This window comes from Mustela nivalis, assembly GCF_964662115.1.
Source record: "Mustela nivalis genome assembly, chromosome: 6".
NCBI lineage: Eukaryota > Metazoa > Chordata > Mammalia > Carnivora > Mustelidae > Mustela > Mustela nivalis.
In genome coordinates, this window is record NC_139025.1 from 116,735,192 (window position 1) to 116,759,086 (window position 23,895).

General features: G+C 55.0%; 2 protein-coding genes across 12 annotated transcripts; both read left to right on the forward strand.

Moving 5' to 3' along the window:
• Positions 1-3,684: 3,684 nt before the first annotated feature.
• LMAN1L (lectin, mannose binding 1 like) lies at positions 3,685-16,161 on the forward strand. Of its 11 annotated transcripts, none has more exons than XM_082736558.1 (13): positions 3,685-4,087; positions 6,999-7,153; positions 7,267-7,374; positions 7,472-7,530; positions 8,833-8,941; positions 9,306-9,426; positions 10,246-10,301; positions 10,888-11,020; positions 11,327-11,478; positions 12,559-12,626; positions 13,969-14,092; positions 14,719-14,846; positions 15,890-16,161. In XM_082736558.1, the coding sequence occupies exons 1-13, from the start codon at positions 3,775-3,777 to the stop codon at positions 16,026-16,028; spliced, it is 1,665 nt and encodes a 554-aa protein (XP_082592684.1). In that variant the 5' UTR covers positions 3,685-3,774; the 3' UTR covers positions 16,029-16,161. The 11 variants fall into 11 exon arrangements, with proteins under 11 accessions (XP_082592684.1, XP_082592687.1, XP_082592688.1 ...); XM_082736561.1 differs by having other exon boundaries at positions 15,893-16,161; XM_082736562.1 differs by having other exon boundaries at positions 8,842-8,941.
• An 800-nt stretch (positions 16,162-16,961) lies between these two features.
• CPLX3 (complexin 3) lies at positions 16,962-22,373 on the forward strand. Its single transcript, XM_082734248.1, has 3 exons — positions 16,962-17,242; positions 18,397-18,484; positions 20,795-22,373. The coding sequence occupies exons 1-3, from the start codon at positions 17,079-17,081 to the stop codon at positions 21,017-21,019; spliced, it is 477 nt and encodes a 158-aa protein (XP_082590374.1). The 5' UTR covers positions 16,962-17,078; the 3' UTR covers positions 21,020-22,373.
• Positions 22,374-23,895: the final 1,522 nt, after the last annotated feature.

Consider the following 23,895-nt stretch of genomic DNA (forward strand, 5'->3'; position numbering starts at 1 on the left):
TACCAGTGGCTTCATGTCATAGGTGAAAAGGGGCCAGCCAGCAGGTCCTTTCTTCCCAGAGGACCGGAGCTTGCCCCTGGGTAGCCACAAGGAGGCCGCTGGGGACTTTAGCCAAACCTGAGTTTGTGGGGCTGCAGATTCCAAGCCTGGCTAGGCAGTGAGTGATGCGGGAGGGTCACCAATCTTGGGGGACTGAGCTGTAAGAAGAGGAAAGAGGATGAGTTAGGGGATTTGAAGGCAGCAGAGGCGTGAGCAGGGCGTGAACAGGAAGAACGTTTATCTGCAGGCGGAGTCTACATGCTGAGGGGACAAAAAACAGGTGCGGGCATGGCAGTGATTGAAGGGGGAGCCTTCCTTAGAGTGGGAGGGGTGGCTGACGCCTGCCAGAGCACAGAGGGTGGGCCTGCAGTGGGAGCCAGCTCCCAAGGAGGGAGCCACAGGTAGCACCGTGGTGATGGTCATGGTCAGCCCTGGGGAGGGTGGCAGGGAGCTCTGATTCAGATTTGCTGACATGTATCAAACCACCAGCCTGACTTTGCTGGCAGGGCATTTTGAAAACTGGCCTGGGTTCAGAGCCCTGCAACAGTGTGTGGCCATAGAATTGGAACAAAGAACAAGTGGGGGCAGGTGGACAGGGACCCGTGGGTCTGCAGCCCAGATAGCCAGGTGCTTCCCATCTTTCCACCCAGTGGCACTCGAGTCTGCCCCATTCCTTCCTTGCATTCTCTCACTTGGCCTATGGCATTTCTGTTCCCTCCTTCCTTTTCTCTCATCCTTCTGCCATGTGCTGGCTGCTGGCTTAGCATAGACAAGGAAGACACAGTTCTTACCCTCATGGAGCTTGTGATTAATAGGGATCCCACTCAGGCTCAACCTGGTGCTTGGAAATCTGGTGAGGTGGAGGGGGCAGGAGCCGCAGGGGCAGAGAATGGGGTGCTTCTGACAACGGAAGGGCACTGCCAGGGCAAAGGTGCTGGGGGGCTCTAGCCTGGTGCGTCTGGTCCTCAGGTGCCAACAGGGGGCTTTCAGGAACACACGAAGCTGGAGAGAAAGCAGGGCCCAGACCCCACCCAGCCCCGCAGATCCCATGAGATTTTGCACAAAGATGGCCAGTGGTGAGGACCAAGGAGTGATGTGGTCCTCTCTGCATCTTAGAAAAATGATCTGGCTACAATCTGGCCCTGGGAGTGGGAGTGTACGGAGTAGAGACAGGGAGACAGTGGGGAGGCAGCAGCTGGCCAGGTAGGATGTGACTGGCGACGGCCTGGGCTGGAGAAGCCATCAGAGGTGGAGAGGAATGTGAATGCAGTTAGCATTTTACTGATCTGAGCGCTCACTACAGGCCAGGCCCTATTCTCAAGACCCTAGAGGTATCATCTCATGTCCCCCATCTTAGCATGGAGATGTATGCTGAAGAAACAGGCTTGGCAACCAGAGGATCAGGCATGGCGGTCTAGGGGTAGCAAGAGGAAATTGAAGTGGTGGCTCTAATTTGACCGGGGCAGGGGAGGGGCTGCCATCCCTGAGACCCTAGCCTAGGACAAGGATGGGCCAGAGGTTGGAGAACAGGAGAGCTGGGGATGGGTGTATTGTCTGGGGGCCTTCAGGACATCCAGGTAGAGATGTCCCCTGCAGGATTAGGCATTCAGGCCTACAGCTCCAGGAGAAGCCTGCTTGATAGCAGAGGTTTGGGGATCAGGAACAGAGCAATGGCACTGGAAGCTGTTGGCCTGGGCAAACTTGGCATGGACGCAGTTGGAGGGAGAGGAGAGGCACAAGCGCAAGAAGCTGCCGTGTGAGGGACCAGGGAGGAAGGGTGGTGGCAGAGGAGCAGCTAAGGCCTCCAGGAGCAAGCAGGGGAAGGGAACAGAGAAAGTGGATGTTCCGGTGCCTTCCACAAGGCAGAGACAGGTGGAGAAGTGTCCACTAGAAACAAAGAACAGGGTTATTGTCAGGCCTTGCTGGAGCGGTTGTCATGGGGCAGTGGGGGCAGGAGCCAGAAGGACTGAGTGGCAGACCAGGGAGCCGGGCTGCATTGGGGCCTGCCTTTCCACAGCGTGGCTGTGGCCGTGCTCGCAAAGCTGATGGGGACAGCGGGTGGAGGTGGCTAAAGGCTTACTGTTGAGAAATGAAGATTTCCTTTTAGCATGTCCTAAAATTTTCCACTTACTGCCTTGATTTTAATTAATTTGTAGAGCTTGGGTAACTTAATCCTACTGGGAACTTACAAAGTACAGTGAAACTTCAGCTAGCCAGAATTCTTGGCAAATGAGCCAGCCACTCTGGAAAATGAGCATTTATTTGAGTGAAAATATTTAAAATGTAGGATTTCTTTTTTAAAACATTTTTAGTATGGAAATAATCACATAAACATATGTAGTAGAGGGAAGATTCTAATGAATGCCCACATCCTAACCATCCAACTTGAACAGCAGCTCCAGACCAATCCTGTGTCCTCTGTGGCCCCTTACCTGCCACCAAGCTCTAAGCTCCGGGACCTGTGGAAGCAGATCCTAGACATGATATCAGTTCATTGGTACAGCTTTCCTATGTTTCTCTAAAAGACAGAACATTTTTTTAATACTTTAATACTTATTTTATTTATTTTAATTCATTTTAATTAAATTTAAATAATTAATTGTTTAATTATAATTTAATAATTATATTATCAATAATATATAATATTATATATTATATAATATAGGGCCCCCAGACAATACACCCATAATTATATTATCAATAATATATTAATATATAATTGATAATAATTAAATATAAATTTAATTTAATATTTATTTATTTGACAGAGACACAGCGAGAGAAGCAACACAAACAGGGGGAGTGAGAGAGGGAGAGGGAAAAGCAGGCCCCCCACTAAGGAGGGAACCCGACATGGGGCTCAATCCCAGGACCCTGGAATTACGACCTGAGCCGAAGGCAGATGCTTAACCAACTGAGATACCCAGGCACCCCCAAAACACTTTTTTTTTAAATATATTTTTAAAAAGAGTTTATTTATTTGACAGACAGGGATCACAAGTAGGCAGAGCAGCAGGCAGAGAGAGAGAGGGAAGCAGGCTCCCCGCTGAGCAGAGTGCCCGATGCATCTGGCTTGATTCCAGAACCCCGAGACCACAACTGGAGCAGGAGGCAGAAGTTTTAACCCACTGAGCCACCCAGGCACCCCCCAAAACACTTTTTAAAAACATGTAACCACAATACCAGTATTACTCCTAAAGTCTTTAACAATAATTCCTTATTTTAATCAAGTATTCATTGTTCAGATTTCCCCCAATAGTCTCATTTTTCCCTAATTGGTTGTTTAAAAGGAGGCTCCAAACAAGGTCCACACACTGCATTTATTTGCTCTGGTGGGACTCCCTTTCTCTTCCTCATGTAATTTATGTGTGGAGGAAACCAGGCTGCTTGGAGGCCTGAGTGTCAGGAATGTGGGACTGCGCTGAGCGCCTCAGCAGAGCGAGTGGGACAGGGAAGGCTGGGGGTGGGTTGGGGATAATGACCAGACAGGTCGGGACTCCTGTCTGCAGGAAGGAGGCAGGAGGTGGAGGCTCTGAGCAAAGGGAGAGGCTAGGGCTGCTGGGGGCCAAGGCCTGTCCTTATGATCCCTGATGCCTCTCGGCTGCTGGAGCTGATAGAAGGTGGGAAGATGGCCTGAGTCCAGGAGCAGGGGCAGAACTGGGTGGGTGAGAGGCCAGGGGACAGGCTGGAGATGAGGGAGGGGCTGGGCCTGAGGTCAGGCCTAGAAGGAACAGGATGTCTGTGTCAGGGATGAAGGGAGAGAACAGTGCCAGAAACCAGCTCCTCCCCACCTGGCCCTGTCCCCGGAGCCCCTCCCTGCCCTGCCAGCGGCAGCTCCTCCCAGGGGCCCAGACAGCAGATCCCTTCGCAATGCTGGTGGTCAGTGGCCCAGAGCCCTTGTTCTGCCTTCTCCTCCTCCTGCTCCTGGGCCCCTATAGCTCTGCGGGGGCCAGTCCTCCTCACAGAAGGTTTGAGTACAAGCTGAGCTTCAAAGGACCAAGACTGGCGTTGCCTGGGGCAGGAATACCCTTCTGGAGTCATCATGGAGGTGAGGGGTGGGGTTGAACCCTCTGGAGGGGCTGACCAGCTTTAGATGGCTGTGACTCAGTGGGGAATGGGCCTGCTGGTACCAGCTGCTGTCCAAGATGGAGCCAGGCCTGGGCAGGCAGTGGCCTCAGCCCCAGGAGCCCTCCCAGGCCTGTCTTCCTTCACCACAACACCTCTGCCATCCACCAGTCTCCATTTCTTCCCTCTGCCTCTCTTTCTATGCCCTAGGACTTCTTTCTTCTCCTTTTGCCTCTCCTCGGACCCCCTCTTCTTCCTCTGCCTGCTGGACCCATAAGCACACACACACGCTTGCTCACATGCTGAGTCCCAGACACAGATGCAAGGGCAACTTGGACGAGCAACTGCCTCCCCTCTCCCTGCACCTTGCTGCCAGGCCTGTGGATGTCCGTGAGAACTGGGGGCTGCTGGAGGGAGGTACCCTCGTGGCCAGCTGTTTTGTCTGTGTTGGTTGGAAGCAGGCGTGAGAGCATGCTTCAGAAACTTCCTTCAGATATTTCAGAAACTTCCAAGCCAAGGCCTCCATAGTCTGTCTTCTACTCGATCTTGTTCAAAAAGGACTTTTTTTTCCCCCTGAGGCAGGGCTCAGTATCACAACCCTGAGATCATGCCCTGAGTCAAAATCAAGAGTCGGATGCTTAACCCACCCAGGTACCTGTCAAAAAGGCTTTCCAAGGACTTACAAGGACCCATGTAGTACCAAGGAGAACAAGACTCAGGGTTAAGGCTGAGGCAGGACATGAGTCCAGGAACATGGCTTGTCACCAAAACAGGCCATGGGGTCTGCCCGCCTTTCAGAGTTCGGCCATGGATCTGGTTCAGAGCCACCCAGCAAGCAAAGCAAAGAGAGAAAGCAGATCCACTATGTACTTCTGTGTCTGTGAGAAAGGGCATGATTCCTGACTGAGACCAGAACGAATATCCCTTTAAGATGACAGGCTCTGTCTGAAGGGTCTTTGGACCAATTTTCCTCACAGACACATGGGAGGTAAACAAGGAAAGGGGCCAATTCTCACAGCACCAAGCCAGACCCTGCCTCAGGCCTACGATGGCAGGGCCTGTAAAACACACCCTGCTCTGGGCCCGGTTGAGTCTGGAGTGTCCCAGACCCTATGGGGGAGCAGAGGCACATTCTCTGAGATCACGTGGTGATATGTGTCCTGTCCATTCATGCACTTCCTCATCCTTATACCAGACTTCCCCCAGTATGGCCCTCTGTGCCCAGCCCAGAGACACGGGGCCGTCAGCCTCAAGGAATCACAGTTTGAGGGTGAGGTCTCACGGACAAGCCAGGTAAAGCTGAATGCATTAGTGCCCTGTACAGCAGACCATCCTTGCCTCCTGCAAGTCACTTCAGAGGCAGTGGTGGCTTCTAAGGACTCCCAGGGACATTTGGCCTTGCTGCCTCTGAGCCTCCCTGCCCCCAGCCCTGGCCTTGCTGAGCAAACACCCTGGATTAGCCGTCTCCGGAAAGTCCTGGCAAGGCCTGGGCCTTGGGCCAGGTTCCAGGCTGGCAGGCCAGAGAGGTGGGGAACCAGCTGGGGTGAGGCCTCTGATCTCCTTACCCCTGATTCCTGCCAAGCCTGCCTCAGTTTCTCTCCCCTTTCCCTCCTCCTCCCAGACAGACCTCCCCCTAGGCACAGCCACTGAGAATTCACACACACTCTTCATCCTCCACCCTTTCCTCATGGTCCTGCCAGCCAGTTCCCACCTTTGCTTTCATGCTTTCCCCTAGGTACCCTACCCCGCCCTCCCCCCACCAAGAAGTCCCCGGCCTCATTTGGCCACACCGGAGTCTCTCCCCACTTCCCCAGCCTGGAGTCCTGAACCCCAGCGTGGCTGTTCTTGCAAAGCACTCTGCTGTGTCCTCTGGCCTCGGGCACATCCTTTTCCTTCGCAGGGCCTATTTTCTCACCTGAGACGTGGAAAGGGGTGACACAAATCTCTCCTGTGGTAGAAAAAGCTGACGCTTGAACAACACAGGGGCTGGGGAGCCAAGCCCACACACAGTGCAAAATTAGGGTATAACTTATGTCCCAAAACTTAACTGTTCATAGCTTGACCAGAAGCTTTACAGATACCCAGATGGCCAAGTAACACATATTTTGTATGTTACATGTATTATATACTGGATTCTTATAAAAAGGTAAGCCAGAGAGAAGAAAGTGTTATCAAGAAAATCATGAAGAAGCTGGGAGCTTGGGTGGCTAATTCCGTTAAACACCCAGTCCTGGTTTTGGCTCAGGTCGTGATCTCAGGGTCCAGGGATCAGGCTCCACACTCAGCACCACAGAGTCTGCTTAAGACTCCTTCTGGCCCCTTTCCCTTCCCCTCTGCTCCTCCCCCTGTTCCCGCTCCTGCTCTCTCACACTCTAAAAACATTTTTCTAAAAGAAGAAAAAAAAACATAAAGAAAAAAATACATTTACAGTATCATACTGCATTTATCAAAAACATTTGCATATAAATGGACCTGCACCATATGTGGCCATGTTGTTTAAGGGTCAGCTGTACTTGGAATCCTATGGAGCCAAGTTTGAATCCACTTAGTTCCTTAACCGTTCGGAGCCTCGGTTTCCTTGTGTAAATGGGGTCTTTAAAAAGCAGGCCGTACAGGCGTGTAGGGAGGCTTGTGTGAGAAGTTAGGTAAAGCACCACCCCGTGGGTCTGGGGTCCGTCGGCCTCCCCTGGCAAAGCCCCCCCCCCCACCCGGCTGTGCTGGGCTCCAGCTCCCCCTTCCTCAGTGGGTTCCCGCATCCAACAGGCCTGTTATTTACTGGCAGGCCTTGATGTTCCCTCCTTTCCCCTGCTCCCCGGTCCCAGCCCAGGCAGAGAGATAATGATGGGAGAAACGGGGACGGTGGGGCCCCAGGCCTGAGCTGCCCTGGTCTGCAGATGCCATGCTGGGCCTGGAAGAAGTGCGGCTGGTCCCGTCCATGCAGAACCGTAGTGGCGCCGTGTGGAGCAGGGTCCCTGTCCTCTTCTCTGCCTGGGAGGTGGAGGTGCAGATGCGGGTGACTGGGCCAAGGCGCAGGGGAGCCCGGGGCGTGGTGAGTGGCCCTAACCAGGGCCTGGCAGAGGGGGTGAGACAGGGAGATGGGTGGTGAGCCTAGGTTCTGTTGTCCTGAGGAACCCCGGGGACTGAGCCGCTGGGGACCCGCAGGCCGTGTGGTACACCCGGGACAGAGGCCAAATAGGCTCCGTCCCGGAGGGGCCGACCTCGTGGGATGGCATCGGGATCCTGTTCGACTCCTCAGCTGAGGACACCCAGGTGAGAGTAATTTCCCACCCCCCACCATCCACACTGTCCCCCTCCTCTCTGTGCCCATGGCTCAGGCTGCCCATCACACACCCCCGCCCCCGTGCAGAACAGCCCCGCCATCCGTGTGCTGGCCAGCGACGGACACACTCGCTATGAGGCACGTGGGTAAGGCCCTGTCTGGACAGACTCCTACCCCTCTCCTGGGCCACGAGGGCCTCAGCGGTTACCCACACCGCCGACTCAGGCCCCTGCCCCAGCTTCTGATGGGATCCCCCCACCCCACCCCACCAAGACTGTCCCCTCCCCGAGGGCCTCTCATCTGAGCTGCTTGCTGCTGCCCTGAACTCCCTCCCGCTTGGTCCCAGATGGGCCCGGTAACTGCCCCACTGAGTCCTCAATTCGTACAACCTAACAGCCCCCACTTGGGGGGAGTGCGGGGTGTGAAAGGACACAGGGCAGAGCCTGTGCTGAGCGCTCTCACTCACATCTCACCCGGTCAGCAACACTCCGGAGAAGGGGGCATTATTAGTCCCCAGCTACAGGCAAGGACCCTCAAGCCCAGAGAGGTGGAGCGACATGCCGGAGGTCACACAGCTCTGTGCAGAGCTGAGATTTGAGGCCAGATGGGCCACACCCTGCCCCTCCACCCCGCCGCCTGCCAGCCAGCGCCTTCCCTTTCTCCCAGATGACGTGGCTGCCCTTCCCACCCAGCCCAGCTGCCTCCTCAGTGTTTCTCAGCAAACATCCCTTAGCTCATAAGAATTAGAGTAATTGCGGTGTTTATAGAGCACAGCTTACCTGTGTCCTGGGCACAGCGCCAAGCACTTTGCACTCACTGTCTTAGTTAACCCTCATAACAAAGTTATGAGGTAGTTTCAATTATTATCCTCATTTTAAAGATGGGGCAACTCAGGCCTGGAAGGACCTGTTAATTTGCCCAAGGTCACACGGGCCGCTGCTCAAGCTGTGGCTTCTGTCGGCTCTGGGCTGCCTCCCTCTCGGCTGAAGACGGCAGTGACTGCCTGGTCTATGCGGCTCTGGGCCCAGAGAAACTCAGGACCTCGGAGGCACACAGAACTCGCCTCGTGCGGCCTGGCCTGAGTCTGTCCTGCTGCTTCAAGCTTGGAGAAGACTTCCCAGAAGCGCAGGGGGACATGGAGGTTAAGGAAGGGACGGTGGGAGGATGTGGAGGGCCTGGGGGACTGAGGACGTCCCAGGCTGTCTCCCTGAGGGAAGAGTCACAGGAAGGCCCCTTCGGTAAACTCTGAGAGGTAGCTCTCTGCCTGGCCAGGCTGGCTTCCCTGCTCCTCGCTGTCTCCTACTAAAGAAGCAGACTACATCAAGAGAGACTCAAGCTAGACATAGGAACATGTCCTATTCCCCGGGTCACCCAGTGGGGGTCAGGGGGTTGCTGTAGGCCCATGCAGAGTGGCCCCCACCCCTGCCACTGCCCGGCTGGATTCCAAGTGCCCACAGGGACGGAGCTGGCAGCGAGCTGGGCGCCTGCCGCTGGGATTTCCGCAACCTACCACACCCCTTCAGAGCACGGATCACCTACTGGGGGCAGCGGCTGCGCGTGAGTACCCCTTCTGCTTTTGCTGGTTCTCTGGGCAGGGAGGGGCCGACCATAAGGCTCAGAGCTACAGAGCTGCTGTGAGCGCACCCGTGACCCCAGCAGACTGGTGCCTGTGACACCACGCGGGGTCTGTTGCACAGAGGGGCTGCACTCTGGTCCCTGCACAGACTGCTAACTCCCAGAGCACATGCTTAGGGGAGCTAGCGTGAGACCAGGTGAACGTGTCCCTCCTTGCCACTCCGACATCGGGCCCCGTGGCCGCCTTTAGAACCAGGAGAGCCACTGGATCAGAGGTGGGGACGATGCCCACTGCTGGGATCAGGGGGTTCCGGGTGCAGGGGGCTCAGTCCTCTGTGCCCCTCAGGTGTCCCAGAACAGTGGCCTCACTCCCGGTGACCAAGAGGAGGTGTGCGTTGACACGGGGCCCCTGCTCTTGGCTCCTGGAGGTTTCTTTGGGGTCTCGGCAGCCACTAGCACCCTGGCAGGTAAGGGTCCTCTGGGCAGGTAAGAGCAGAGGAGTGCTACCTAATGTCCCATGACCCACCCTGAGCACACCCTCTAAAGAGCTCTGGGTGTGGGTCAGCCACTTCCTCTCCATGTGGCCTGGAGAGTCATGCACAAGCCCTCTCTGGGCCTCTGTTACCATCGGGAAGCTCATGTTTGCCTTGCAGAGTTGCCGGAAGTCTCAAATAAGATAAAGCACAAGAAGTCTTTATTCCAAGGATGGCCCTATAGGTGCCTCTAGCTGGGAACTGTGGGGCAAGTGGAAGAGGGACATGAGGGACATTTAGGGGACTGGAGCAAAAGGACATAATATCATGAAGAGTCCACGGAGGGACCCACAACTGGAAATCAGGGTGCAATCTGAGAGTAGCAGTTCTTCAAGGCCAGGACTTTTGTCTTTAGACTGTAGGCACTAGGGAGCCATGGAAGGTTTGTGAGGAGAAGAGTGACATGGTTGGAGCCATGCTGAGGACGTGGCCATTGTGTGGTTGCTTCTGTCAGTAACAGCCACGCTCTGGGGTCTGAGGGTGTCACTCAGCCTGTTGCTCTGGCTCTAGCCATTCACCACAGGCCCATCTTTGGCTCTGTGTGTGGGTCAACCCTCACAGTGCCCCCCATCTGCTTGTCTGACCCTCACACATTTCCTATGAAGTGAGCAAGAGGAGGGCTAGAGTTGCCCAAAGCCACCCAGATCTCCTGCCTACCTGGAATGTAATGGAGCCTGGGGGAGGAGGAGGGCTGAGTAAGTGGGCCACTGGGTGAGGGGACGTCTTCCTTTCCCTTCTCTCTTCTCTTTCCAGATGACCATGACATCCTGTCCTTCCTGACCTTCAGTCTGAGTGAGCTGGGTCCAAAGGTGATGCCAGCTCTGGGCCGGCCTTCAGGGGAGAGCTGGGGGAAACACAGCCCAGGGACACTTTCCTGCCCCAGATGCTTCTGCTCACGCCATGTGCAATCAGTCCTGTCATTCCAGCCTTTATCTCTAAGGCTATCTCTCTCTCTGAGCTTTGCTCAGACCAGGCCTTGTTTTGGGCAGTGCTGGGGGCCAGAGGTGACCTAGAGCTAGGCCCTGTCCCAGAGCACGTCCACAGCTGGCTGCGGGCTGTAGGAGCACCGAACGGTCCTGACCCGCCAGGGGGAGCAGGAAAGGCCACCTGGGAGAGATGAGCTTGAAAGGGCAGAGAGATGTAGCTGAGCAGAGGAGCAGCAGCGACAAAGGTCTGAGTCCTGAGAGAACTGCTGGGGCCCAGGCAGCAGCAGGAGGGAAGGCTGTGGGGACTGGCAACAGCAGAGTGGGACAGAAACTGCAGGGCCTGGTGGCTGAGCTGAGGGAGACCCAGCTGGGGTGCTCCAGGAGGGGGAATGGAGACCTGGTGGGAAAGCTCCCCTCACCCACCGATCTCCCATGGATTTCAGGCCTGAGTTTTGTCTTCTTTTTCCAGCCTCCCCCCCAGCCCTTTCTGGAGATGGAGGAGCTCCGGCTGGCGAGGCAGCTGGAAGGGCTTTGGGCAAGGCTGGCCCTGGGCACCAAGGAGCACGTGATTCCACAGCGGAGCTCTGAAGTCCAGGAAGAGGGTAAGGGAGCAGGGAGGTAGGGTAAGGGAGCAGGGTCCCATTTGAGCATCGCAGGATCCTCTTCCATTCAAAGCAGGAGCTTTTTAACTAATGGGGAGATGAAGATTTGAGGAGGGCATATCTAGCAGGCCCTGGGTCCCAGGAACTCTGTCCTATCCCCACCCCACAACCCAGACATAGCTTTCCAGGGGAGAGTCTAGGAGGCAGAAGCCATGCCTTTCTGCTCCCCCAAAAGAGCCCCCAAAAGATAGGATCTGCTACCCTGTCCCAGCTGGCTGCCTGTTCCAGCTCTGCCCCAATCTCCAGGGGAAAGAAGCTTTGTGCTGGCAGAGATGCTGGGCAGACACCGCCAGACCCTGCAGGCTCTCCAGGGTCTATCTGAACAGCTGGCCCAGGCTGAGAGACAATGGAAGAAGCAGCTGGGGTCCCTGGGCCACACCAGGCCTATGGGAACTTGGGTGAGTGGCCCCTTGGGCACCCATGGCCCTGCCTGCAGGTCTGGACAAGACAGCTCCCTCAGGGACTGGGTCCCTGCCCCCAGGGGGCTCCCTCTGTCCAGAAAGAGGAGGGAGCACTCTACTTAGGAACACATCTCCCCCAAGCTCTGGAGGGGAAGGAGAGCCAGGGAATAGTGCTGCAGGGGGCAGGGTAGGGCGGACCTGCCAGGCAGGGGAGCATGAGGGAGGGTAGCCCACAGATCCACACGGCAGGGCTTGGGAGGGGAGACGCTGGGCATTTGGACGCGGGCTGTAGACATGTGCCAGAAATAGACTGGGTGCTAATTTGCATGTAGCTCCACATGTGATTTGGTTCACACATGGCTTGCTTCATGCTCAGATGGACCAGAATCCTCGTTTCATCCCCACTGCTCTCTCCTGGCTTCTCCTCCAGGGAGCCGTGTCCCATGGCACGCCCAGCCCAGGGCCTGAGAGCCCGGGACTCATTCAAGCTGTGAGATGCCGGGCAGAAGAGGCCCGTGGCTCCTGGGGGCTTGGCTGGGCTCTGGCAGCTCAGGTCTTTCATCTCGTGTCCTCAGGCCAGGCAGCTGAGGCTGGGCTGCTGGAGGGGGGAAGTGGGGATGGGGCCGTACTCCAAGGCTAGGCCCAGAGCTCCTCCTGCCAGAATCTCCACCCCAGAGAGGGGATGTCACTTCTCCAGGCCACTCAGCAAGACAGAGGCCCAAGCACTGAGAGTTGTTCAGCACTGGTCCCATCTTGCACTGTGCCCCGGGGGCTGGTGGGGTAGATAACAGAGGATTGGACTGGGCCTCTGCCTCCTTCAGGGGCAGAACCACTTCTGCAAAGGGCAGAAAGCCTGTGACCCCCAGGGGGAGGGGTTTGAGAGGAAGAGGAATCCAGAAGCCCAGCTGGACAGGGGGGGAAACTCAATGTGTCAGGTCATGTCCAAACTGACGAGGGGCCAGGTAAGCTGGCAAGGCCTTCCAGAAGGAAGGGGCTACAGTGTCCTTGGGGAAGAGGGACTTTAGGAAGAGAAGGGCTGTGCTCTGGGCCCTAGAGGACAGGGCAGCATTCCTGCAGGACTTGGCCAAGGTCAGCGCCCTGCTCCGTGGACAGAGGACTCTTCTCCAGGACCTGCAAGAGATGAGGTAAAGACACCTGCCAGGAGGGGTCCGGTAGAGGGGGAGCAGAGAAGCCCTGCTTCACCCACTTGCTCAGCCTCAAGTCCCTCCATCGGTTCCCTATTCCTTTCTTCACTTCCTGAGCATCCAGCACAAAGTCTGACACATGGGAAGGGGCTGGGGCAGAGTTAGGTTTGTCCAGTGGACCTGAACTTAATTGTATCAAGTTTAAAGTCTGAAATTCCTAGTTTAAAAATAACTTTCCGGGGCGCCTGGGTGGCTCAGTGGGTTAAGCCGCTGCCTTAGGCTCAGGTCATGATCTCAGGGTCCTGGAATCGAGTCCCGCATCGGGCTCTCTGCTCAGCAGGGAGCCTGCTTCCTCCTCTCTCTCTCTCTGCCTGCCTCTCTGCCTACTTGTGATCTCTCTCTGTCAAATAAATAAATTAAAAATCTTAAGAAAAAAAAAAAAAGTAACTTTCCCTGGGAAGAACCCCTCATGAGAGCCCCTATCGGAACCCCGTCTTCCCAGGGAGGGCAGGTAAATCTGAACCCTCCTCCTTCAGTGATAGGTCCTGGAAAGACGGGATGTTTTTTGTTTGGCTGGTTTTTTGTTTGTTTTTAAGATTTTATTTATTTATTAGAGAGAGACAGAGCACAAGCGGGAGGAGCCAGGCAGGGGGAGAGGAAGAAGCAGGCCCCCTGCTAAGCAAGGAGCCCCACAAGGGGCTTGAACGCTGGACCTTGGGATCATGACTTGAGCCAAAGGCAGACGCTTAACTGACTGAGCCACCCAGGCACCCCATGGAGTAGATGTTTTAATGGCCCTCTTGGAGGAACCATAAATAAGATCAGGCCCAGCTGAAGAGGGGGCGGTCCCTGACTGCTTTTTGCCTGCCACCTTGCCTCCCACCAACATCCCACCCTGGGCCGAGTCTCAGGAGCTACCCATAGAGCTCGAGGCACAGAGAGGTCACCTTGATGCCATGGAGGAGGGATCAGGCTGGATGCTGGATTCTGGGTCCCTTACCCACATCTAGACACTTAGGTGTGGGAAGATGGAAAGAGGAAGAGGAACTAAATCCCCTAGGGACTGGGGATGGAAAGCAAAGTCCAGGGAGCCTAGAGTTGAGACGACAACTTTAGGGAGACGTTCCTCTGACCTAAAGCTGTCTGGGGATGCAGAATGAAGCTTTGGGGGAAAGAAGACCAGCCCCTAAGAAGGGGCCCTATGGATGATGTCTGTTTCCCACCAGGTGCTGCCGTTAGAGATTATGATTATCCACTTATTACTAGGATTAAGTGGTTAGGGGGGTTGGCTGCAACTAGAAGGCATAATGAGTCATCTCCCTTGGTTTCCATCCCCCACCAGAGATGCAGCTGCCCACGTGGCCTCAAGAGCCCAGCTCTTCTATCTGCCGGTGGGCACCAAGCATCATTTCTTAGAGCTGGCCCAGATCCTGAGCTTCCTGCAGAAGGACCTTCAGGGCCCATTGGTGAGTGGGAAGGAAGGGGTACCAGGAGGACCCCATCCTTGAGGTCCAGGCTCAGCCCCCTTCCTCCAGCACTGCAGGCCCTCATGCCCTCATGCTCCCCTGTTGGGACTGCAGGCAGGCACACATATGTCTGTGTCTGTGATATGCATGTGATCTTCTCTCTGCCCGATCCACTCTCTGGAAGCTCCCATAGACTCTCGATGCCAGCAGGGCCCTGAAGACCCTTGGCTCCAACCCCCCTCAGTGACCAGAAGGGAAATGGGAGTCCCCAGAACTCAGCAGTGAAGCTCTCCCTTCCCTGTGCCCCATCTTGCTCTTACCTTTGTCCTCACCCTCACCCTCACCTTGGCTTTCACTCTCTACTTCTTCTTTCTTAACTCTAGAGCCTTCAGAGCCCTGAAGATCCCAGGCCCTAGGCCTTCCCAGCTGTTCCCACAAACAGAGCCATGGGAGCTAGGGTGGGGGCAGCAGCTTTTTACTCTGAACCTTCTCCAAGTTCCCTGGATGAGAACCAGGGTGCCCCAAGCCTGAGGAAAGGAATTAGAGCCCACACAGAGCCCAGATTCCAGGTCCCCTCTTCCTTTGGGTAAGAAGCTGATCCAAGACTTTAGAATGTACCCTTTCAGAAAGCAGCAGCCAAGAACGCTCACCCACCTGGCCAACTCCCAGGGGCCTCCTCGTGCCTACGGCCCAGAATGTTCTTGTTTTTCCTCCTCATTCAGACTGTTGGCTTCTTCTGTTATGTGCACTTCAGGTGGGTCTTCCCATGGGTAAGGCATCCTATGCTCACCTGGCATTCCTTAATTCTGGGTCATAGCCACCCAGTTTGAGAGATGGTGCACTGAGGCCCAGGAGGAATGTGCCTGGTCTACCAGCTGGCAAGGAGTGGCCCTCAGGCTAGGACCCATTTTTTTCTGATAGACTCTACTGACCACCAGGTAGCTACTGGCCCCATCTAAGTCCTGCCCTCACAGAACTCACTTGCTGGTGTAAGAAACTGACGGGTAACTGATAGTTTTGTGGTCGGTGCCATGATGGCAGGAAGCTCAGGGGCTATGATAGTACAAGAAAAGAACACTTGACCCAGCTTGGGGTGATCAGAGCATTGACCTGGAAGGGACCTTGGATATGGGTCATCAAGATAACTAGAAGTTTTCCAGCCTGTCAAGATAAGTAAGGGCATCAATGCAGAGAAAAGACATGGAAGCATGAAAAAGGCACAATATTCTGGAGAAAAAGTGGCAAGTTCAGTACTATCAAAGCAAAGTATGGGACCAGTTTGTGAAATTGGGCAAAGAGAATTTAAAAGAGGGAGGAGGTCACTAATTCTGATTGGTCGGTGTTTGTGGAATGAATGAAACATTTAGATATGGAGAGTGTGCTAAGATGCTCAGAAATGGGACTGACAGTCCTTATTGGTGAAATTTCAAGACAAGAAGAATCAGTGTGGTCTGGAGTGGTCCCGGGGGAGAAGTGAAATGTGTTGAGCTTTAAAAGCAGAGTAGAAGAGAGGACAGCCTCCAGGTGAGAACAGCACACGTACAAAGTGGAAATGATGACAAGCTTATATGCATTATGTAGGCTTACAATGGTAGCCATAAGGCTGGAGCCAGCTGGACAGACCTTAAATGCCAGGGGAATAATGTGGTCCTGATGGGACAGGCCAGGGGAGCCATAAAAGGTCCTAGAACAGGGGAGACTCTGGGGGAGAGATGCTAGAGAGGTGAATGTGGGAGGCTGTTCTTAAAAGCCCCAAAGGCAGAAATCCAAGTAACCTTCTTCTCCTTTCCCTGACAGTAGGCAGGAGCTGGACAAGAGCCTTTGGGACTGTTTGTCGGCAGGCAAACGGTTGTGTCCTGCACCACGAAACCCTGGGGCTCTGGGGGTTCTGAGGAGGCAGCCTTTCTCCCTTAGCATTCATGCAAGACTCACCTGAAAGCCCTGAAGGAGGGGGTAGTGTCTGGGGGTAAAGAGCTTGGTCAGTACTCTCTCCTTTTGGGTGCCCAGCTCCTGCTCACACCTTACTTTTGGCAAGCGCCAGTCTTATTAAAGGTGATTTACATCTCCCAGTGCTTTGATATGCTCATTTACCTTAATCTTTCTGAAGGCTTCCACTTTCTCTGGACAGGTAGCTGGCAGTGGGCTCCAAGCAGGCAAGGGGCTCAAGGACTGACTTGATTACCAAAACCCAGATACCCCACAAGGCTTGAGCCCTAGAGGATGGAGGGAGTAGAAGTCACAAACGTGTATAATTCTATCCCCAAATTCCTCCAGAACAAAGAGTGGTACTTCCAGGTGTCCTTCCTGGCTCAGCCCAGCTAGCATCACCATGAACAACCCTCCCCTTCTCCACTTTTTGCAGCTCTAGAGTTCAGCGGGGCTGGCGGGGCTGGCGTGTGAGGGAGAACTCTGAGGCAACCCGTGGAGACATAATTGGGATTCCCGCTTTCTGGTCTCCCGCTCTTTCCCCGCGTCCAATCCAGCTCATTGAGCAGCTGTTGGGACAGCGGGCTGGGGAGGATGGGGTACGGGCCAGGGCAGAATCTTTGCCCCTTGCTACCACTTGAAACAGCTAGCTGAAATCCTGGCTGTCAGCGACCTGAGAGGGGAGGGAGTGGGGGGAGACTGAGGAGCAATGTTCCAGGCGCATCAGTGCAGCCCCTTTCCCTGGGGAGCGACCCCACCCCCACAGGCCCTAATCTGTTGTCAGCAATGCCCAGGCGGAGCTTGGCGTGGTAGGAGGCACGTGGGGGAGGCGGGAGCGCGGAGCGGGCACGTGGTCCAGCCTCCTCAGCCCCGTGCATGCCCCCCGCCCCCCGTGAGGAGGGGTTTGGGGAGGTGGAGGCGGGCCTGGGCGGGGGCGGGCAGCGGGAGGCTCAGAGCGTGGGGCGCCTGCCCGCGGCAGGAGCTGTCCGCGAGACCTAGTGCTGAAGTAGGTGCGGACGTGCCTGGCTCCCGGAGCCCGGTGCCAGGGCCAGCGAAGACCATGGCGTTCATGGTGAAGACTATGGTGGGCGGCCAGCTGAAGAATCTCACCGGGAGCCTGGGGGGCGGCGAGGACAAGGGGGACGGGGACAAATCGGCGGCCGAAGCGCAGGGCATGAGCCGAGAAGAGTATGAGGAGTATCAGAAGCAACTGGTGGAAGAGAAGTGAGTGGGATCCTTTCCTGGCTCCAACGACCTTCCCCCACCCCCTCCAGCCACCTGGCCGACCTCTAGGGCGGTTTCAGACCCCGAGTCCCTTACCCTACTTTTCTAGACACGGTAAGAGGCTGGCATGTGCTTTCTAGGCTGCTCCCAGAGTCACCCTATCTCAAACCCAGGACCCCGTCCCAGCTTCGCACTCCGGGCCCAGAGGGAGTGGGGGCAGGGGCAGAAAGGCTGTGGGATGGGGTGGGGGCACGTGCATTTCTGATGAAACAGGTAATCCCTTAATCCGATCTGGTCCTAACCGTCTCCATCTTCCAACTGGAGCTCCTCTGAGCCTGAGGTTCTGAGAAAAGCGATGCCGCTGAGGGGGGTCAGAGTCACGGAGACAGATCTTGAGATGGGGCATTCATAGATACTGAGTCTCAATGTCTACTTGTGTGTGGGCAGTGCTGGGACAGAGAGGCAGCTGGGGCTGGCCCCCAGAGCTAGACTGCTTAGGTTCAGATCTAGGTTTGTCTTCTTTTTAGATGGGTGACTTTAGACAGGTTACCTAAACCTTTCTGTGCCTCAGTTTCCTCTTCTGTAAAATGGGGGTGGTAACCATAAAACTTGCCTTATATATTTATAAGGATTAAATTATTTAACGCATGTAAACTGCATAGCACAATGCCTGGCACATGCTATATCATTAAACATTAGCTATTATTTCGCTTAATCCTGATAATAGTTTTGTGAGTTGCAAAAGAGGGAAGTAAGTGGCGTACCAAAAGTGGCAATGCAGCCGGGACGCAAACCCAAGTCTGTCCCGAATACTTTCCCCCACACGACACAATCTGTCAGGAAGGGAAAAGACAGACGGAGTTGGAGCCTGCGAGGGACACGTATTAGGGTCTGCAGAATGAGCGAGACAGGCTGAAGCTCCTGCCGGGAGAGTCCAGTGGCAGGTGCAGAGAAAGGGCCGCGATGATGTGGGGAGAGGCAGCAAAGACTGAGACCCAAGACCCGTCAGGTCGGAGCACACAGCCACAGCCGAGTCAGGCAGGATGATGTTAGCGCCCCGGGAAGGGATGCGCAGAGACCCCTCGGCCCTTCCCTCGCAGACCCCGCCCATTCTCTCAGCCCCTGAGATGACTCCGCCCCCGGTGCCCCCGCAGGATGGAGCGGGATGCGCAGTTCACGCAGAGGAAGGCTGAGCGGGCCACGCTGCGGAGCCACTTCAGAGATAAATATCGGCTGCCCAAGGTAAGCTTAGGAGCCTGGGCTGCTAGGCACATTGGGACCCTGAGCTTGGGGCTCCCCACTCTTCCTCCAGACTCTGGACTCCACAACTCAGCTCCTGGAACTCAGGGAGTTCTTGGTTGGATCCTTCTTTCTCAGAGGAAAGAAGACTCAGAGGCCACGGCTTGGTGCTGCAAGGAAGCCCAGCCTTCCCAAGACTGATAGGTTTGTGTTTCTGGAGCCAGTTCAAGCCCCTTCTCTCCCCCATGTCCCCTTCCCCCAAACCCTAATCAGGCCCAGGCAGAGGAAGAATCGGAAAGCAGTTGATTTTACTGCAAGGTTGCGTACGAGGTTGAGGTTGAGTACTGAGCTCCTGCACACGGGGTGGGGGGAGGTGGGGGACAGGGACAGGGGTAGAGAATGCAGCACCCTCTGTGGTTCAGGTGCTCAGTCTTCATCCCCTTATGTAGTCCCTCAATAACGTTTCCAGGTGGCTATCACCCACACTACAAATAAGGAAACTGAGGCTCAGAGAGATTACAAGATGACAAGGCCACACAGCCAGCTAGTGTTGGAGCGGGGTCAGAGCTCAAGCCTGTGAACATGGAACCTCAGGTTGCTGTAGGACCCCAGCTGCCATCCAGGGTAGGAGTCCCTCTGCAGAGAGCAAAATGCCCCTTGGTTGGTCAACAGCCAAATGTCTCCTACAGGCATTACAGCACTGGATGGGCATGGAATTGTTGCCTAAGGAGGAAAGTGAGGCACAAAGTACTCCCAGTGCCCAGAATCTTCCACTTAAATTAGAAGATCAGACATGTGAACATCACATTCACTCATTCAACAAATCTTTACTGATCCTTTGGCTGCCTCTGACTCTCCAGAGGGCACCAGTCTCTCAGAGGGAAAACCAGTCCAGGAAGCCAGGAAATGTAATGAGTTAAACCCAGCTAGGAATGGAGTCATTGCTCAAATGCTTGCACTAAGCCCGTTAAGAGACACAATTCCTGCCATCAGAGAACCTGCATCTAATGAAAGAGGCAAGACTGGGTGCCTGGGTGGCTCTGTCAGTGAAGCGTCCGCCTTCGGCTCAGGTCATGGTCCTGGGGTCATGGGATCGAGTCCCGTATCTGGCTCCCTGTTTGGCTGTGAGCCTGCTTCTCCCTCTGCCTCCGTCTCTATCCCCTGCCTGTTCTCTCTCTCTCTCAATTAAATAAAATCTTTTTTAAAAAGCGGGGGGTAAGGTGGAGTGGAGGGAAGTCTTGGCTGTAACTGAGTAGGACATAGAGTGGAAAGGGCCAGGGTCCCCAAGGGGGTAGAGAAATACAATGGCAACCAGTAGGTGTGCAGAGAGAGCACAGATATTTGAATCCATGATGTAGGTTTTTTTTTTAAGATTTTATTTATTTATTTGACAGAGATCACAAGTAGGCAGAGAGGCAGGCAGAGAGAGAGAGGAGGAAGCAGGCTCCTTGCTGAGCAGAGAGCCCGATGTGGGGCTCTATCCCAGGACCCTGAGATCATGATCTGAGCCGAAGGCAGAGGCTTTAACCCACTGAGCCAACCAGGTGCCCCATAGGTTTATTTTTTTTAAGATTTTATTTATTTATTTGAGAGAGAGAGAGCACAAGCAGGGGAAGAAGGAGAGGGAGAAAAAGCAGACTCCCCACTAAGCAGGGGGCCTGACACAGGACTCGATCCTGGGACCTTGGGACCATGACCTGAGCCGAAGTCAGCCCCTCAGTTCAGCTGACTGAACCACCCAGGCGTCCCCATGATGTAGGTTTAAAACAAGTGCCTCTGCTTCCTAGTTGTGTGACTTGCACAAGTTACTTAAGTTGAGTAATTTGCTTACTTAAAACTTAGCCTCAATTTCCCCTTATTTGTAAAATAGAAATAGAAAATAGAAATAAGAACACCTACCTCACAGGGGTATTTTGAATGTCAGTCATACAATAGGCACTTAATAAATGGTACACATCACCTCGATCAATACATCCTCCAGCGTAGGCAATGAACGCCAGCTTATGACCTAGCTGCCTGGAACAGTTTGACTCCTAAGCATTTCCATTTTGCTTTATTCACTATGCGAGTGTCTTTGGTATGTCAGAGTGAAGTTAGGTGGTATAAAATGCAAGGCGTGGAAGTGCAAGGTCTCCATGTCCCAAGTGTCCAAAGCTCGATACTGGGATGTGCGGGTGGGGGCTGAGCTCACCGGAACATGTGGCTCGAGAATCTAGGGGCTGGGAGCCCAGGCCAGGCCTCCCCACTGTCCCTTCAACTCTGGGTCTTCCTGGGCCTCCAGCCCCACTCTGCCTCTTCCCCTCTTCCCTTCAGAACGAGACAGATGAGAGCCAGATTCAGATGGCAGGTGGAGACGTGGAGCTGCCCCGGGAGCTGGCCAAGATGATTGCGGAGGACACAGAGGAGGAGGAGGAGAGGGCCTCTGTCCTCGGGCAGTTGGCCAGTCTCCCTGGCTTGGACATCGGCTCACTCAAGGACAAGGCCCAGGCCACACTGGGGGACCTCAAGCAATCAGCTGAAAAGTGCCATATCATGTGACTACTCCCCCGGGGTTGCCACTGGGGTGAACAGAGGGCTGGGCCCACGTGAGGGTTAAGAGCACGTCTCAATGCCCAGGGACCCACACCCCATCTTAGTTTTGTTTCCCCCCCATCCCATGTTAGTTCAGGACCCTTCTCATCCATGGCCCAATCCTGCCTTCTGGTCTTTCCTTCTCCACTGGGACCAAAGTCCCCATTCCTCTCTTTCCCTCAGGACCCACCCTCTCTACTCAGCTTGGAGAGGCCTCCTAAGATTATAGGAATATGCCCATCCCTCTCTGGCCGTGGCCCTAAGTTCCTGCTCACAGGAGCGCCCATAGAGAGACCTAGAGAGACGTGGAAACCATGGCATGGACGGAAGCTTGGGCCACAGACACATCCTGGCAAACACAGACACACACACACACACACACACACACACAGGCCAGCCCCTCCAGACACCAACACTCAGACATGCTTAGAGGGGTCTTTGGGCAGACACCCTCAGTAGACCAGAAGCCCAAGGTTGAGCCTCCATGTTCATTCTCTGTGAAAGCCACTGTTCTTTTTGGTCCTCGCTGCATCATCTCTAAAATGAGGATGGACTGGGTAATTTCTAAGACTCTTTCTGGCTTGGCCTCCTTGGCCCTCAGAGCCAACCCCGCACTCCTCCTTGGGCAGGACAACAGCTGCAGCCATAGCCAGGAGCGGCTGCCACTGTGCCGTGGGCTCTGGCTCTCGGGAGCTGAGCGATGCTGTGTGAGGGGCTGAGTGCCAAGGATGAAGCTGGCACTGAACGGTAGCCCAGGCGGCTCCAGGCCTTCTCTGGACCTAGGCCCAGGCAATTTCTGTTCTGTTCCTGTAGAACTCTCTCTGGATTCCATAGCTGGATCTCCTCCGTCAGCTCCGTGAAAAATAAAAATTTGAAATGATGTACCTATCTTCCCACTTCTTACAGACCTCCAGGAATTTGGGGGTTAGTAGCCCCACAGTCCTCCTCACCCATAGTTTCATAACAATGCCAGCCTCTGTAAGATGTTCAAGCCCTACCCTTCTGGGCCCCTGGGCAAGGGCGGGGTTCCTGCATAGATGGAAGGTGCCAGGTCCAGCCTGGGGCTGGATGAAACAGGTCTGGGCTTTGAGGAGAGGGTGTGGTAGCCAGCTGGATGGGGGTGCACGTGGACAAGGTCGGGCCTCTAGGCCATTACTTGGGACCCCAGGAGGGGCTCTGGTTCGATCACAGCTGTCTCTGGCACCAACGCCTATCCCCCCTTCTCACCTCGGAGATGGAAGGTGTAACTAAGAGAAGGCAGGACAACCGCCTCCCAGTCTGGGCACCGCTGTATGGCTTTGAGCAGGTCTCTTTCCCTCTGGAGTCTATTTTCCCTGCTGTGGAATGAAGAATTAACCCCTCCTAAGTAATAAGGTTTCAAAGGATGACTGTTTGTAAAGCCTTTGGCGTGTGGCAAACCATCAATAAATGACAACTGATTCCTTAGAAAACAAAGACAAACAAACAAAAATAAAGAGCACAAATCTCATCCTACTTACTTGTGGGGAGGGAGTCCAGGAAACCAACCGCAAGCTGGCCACCCAGGGTCCTGAACAGCAACAGGGTGCTACAGACCAAGCCCCGGTGCCCGCTGCCTGGTACCAGCCTTCAGAAGCCAACCAAGGTTTACAGGCAGCACGGCTATAGGAGGGCTTGGTTTCAGGGCTAAGTTTCCACTGGGCCTCCCTTGTAAAATAAGAGCACGAAACATAAAACCTGTTCAGTAGGTAATGTGGGGAGAAACAGGTGGAAGAGGGAGGAGAAAGAGAGGACGAGGCACGAGGAAGGTGAAGACAGGGAGGGGGACACAGGCCCAGGATGGGAAGACTTGAGCTGTCACACCGAGCCTTCTCTCCTGAGCGTCTCTCGGGAAGGGGCCTGTGTCTCTGAGCTGCTCCTAGGCTGCCCCCCTGGGCAGTCTCTGGACAAAAACCCCTCCTGACCTTCCAGGAGCGGGAGGAGACCCAAGCTGGAGCCCCAGGCTGGGTGTGTGTGTGTTGGCGGGGGCGGTGCGTGGGCCTCCTCGACAGCGTCAGCAGCAAGGCCCACGTCAGCACTCCACCCTCCAGGGGCCTTCTGCTTAATGGGATTGGACAGACCCTTTTTCCCTCAGTGGTTTGCAGGACCCAGATGAAAGAGGCAGAGAGCCAGGCCGTGGGGGAGGCTGGGGGTTAACACTCACTGAGTCCTCACAAACCGAGCTGACTGGGGTCAGGGAGTGGGGGGAACTGCTGAGCCTCCACACTTGTTTCCTTCTCACACCGGGAAACCTCATGAAGCCCTGGTCTGTGTGTCCCTGCACTGGAGGGAGGTGGCTCTGGGGCAAAAGGAGCCAGCTCTGGGGCCCAGGCAGAGGTGGGCAAGGAGGACAGGCTGAGGGGTCTCCAGACTCTGTTGGCCTCTCCCTGCCTCCCCTCTTCCTTCCCCTGCTTTCAGGGCTTCTCTGCTAGTCCATGTCCTTCTCATTTGTGTCCCCCACCCACTTCCACCCTGTTCCTGCCTCCTACCTGGCCTATACTCCTACCCTCAGGTGGGGGGCCTCCTCTGTACCCGCCCCAGTCCCAAGCCCTCAGGGCGTGTCAACGGGACTACTGGCCCACTACTCTCTCCCTGGCTGGTTTCTGCTTCCACTTATTCACACAGTCACTTGGTCTGTGACTGGTGCACCCGCCTGATGTGATGCGAGGGCCACAGAGAAAGCCACTTGCCCCCCAACTTCCCTTTTACCAGCCATTAAAACCCTGCCATCAGTACAGCATAGTCTAGAAAATAATTCACCTCCCTGGTCTTTTGCTTTCTCCTGTTTTTTTCTTCCCTCCTCCCTTGCTCTTTCTCAAGCTGGC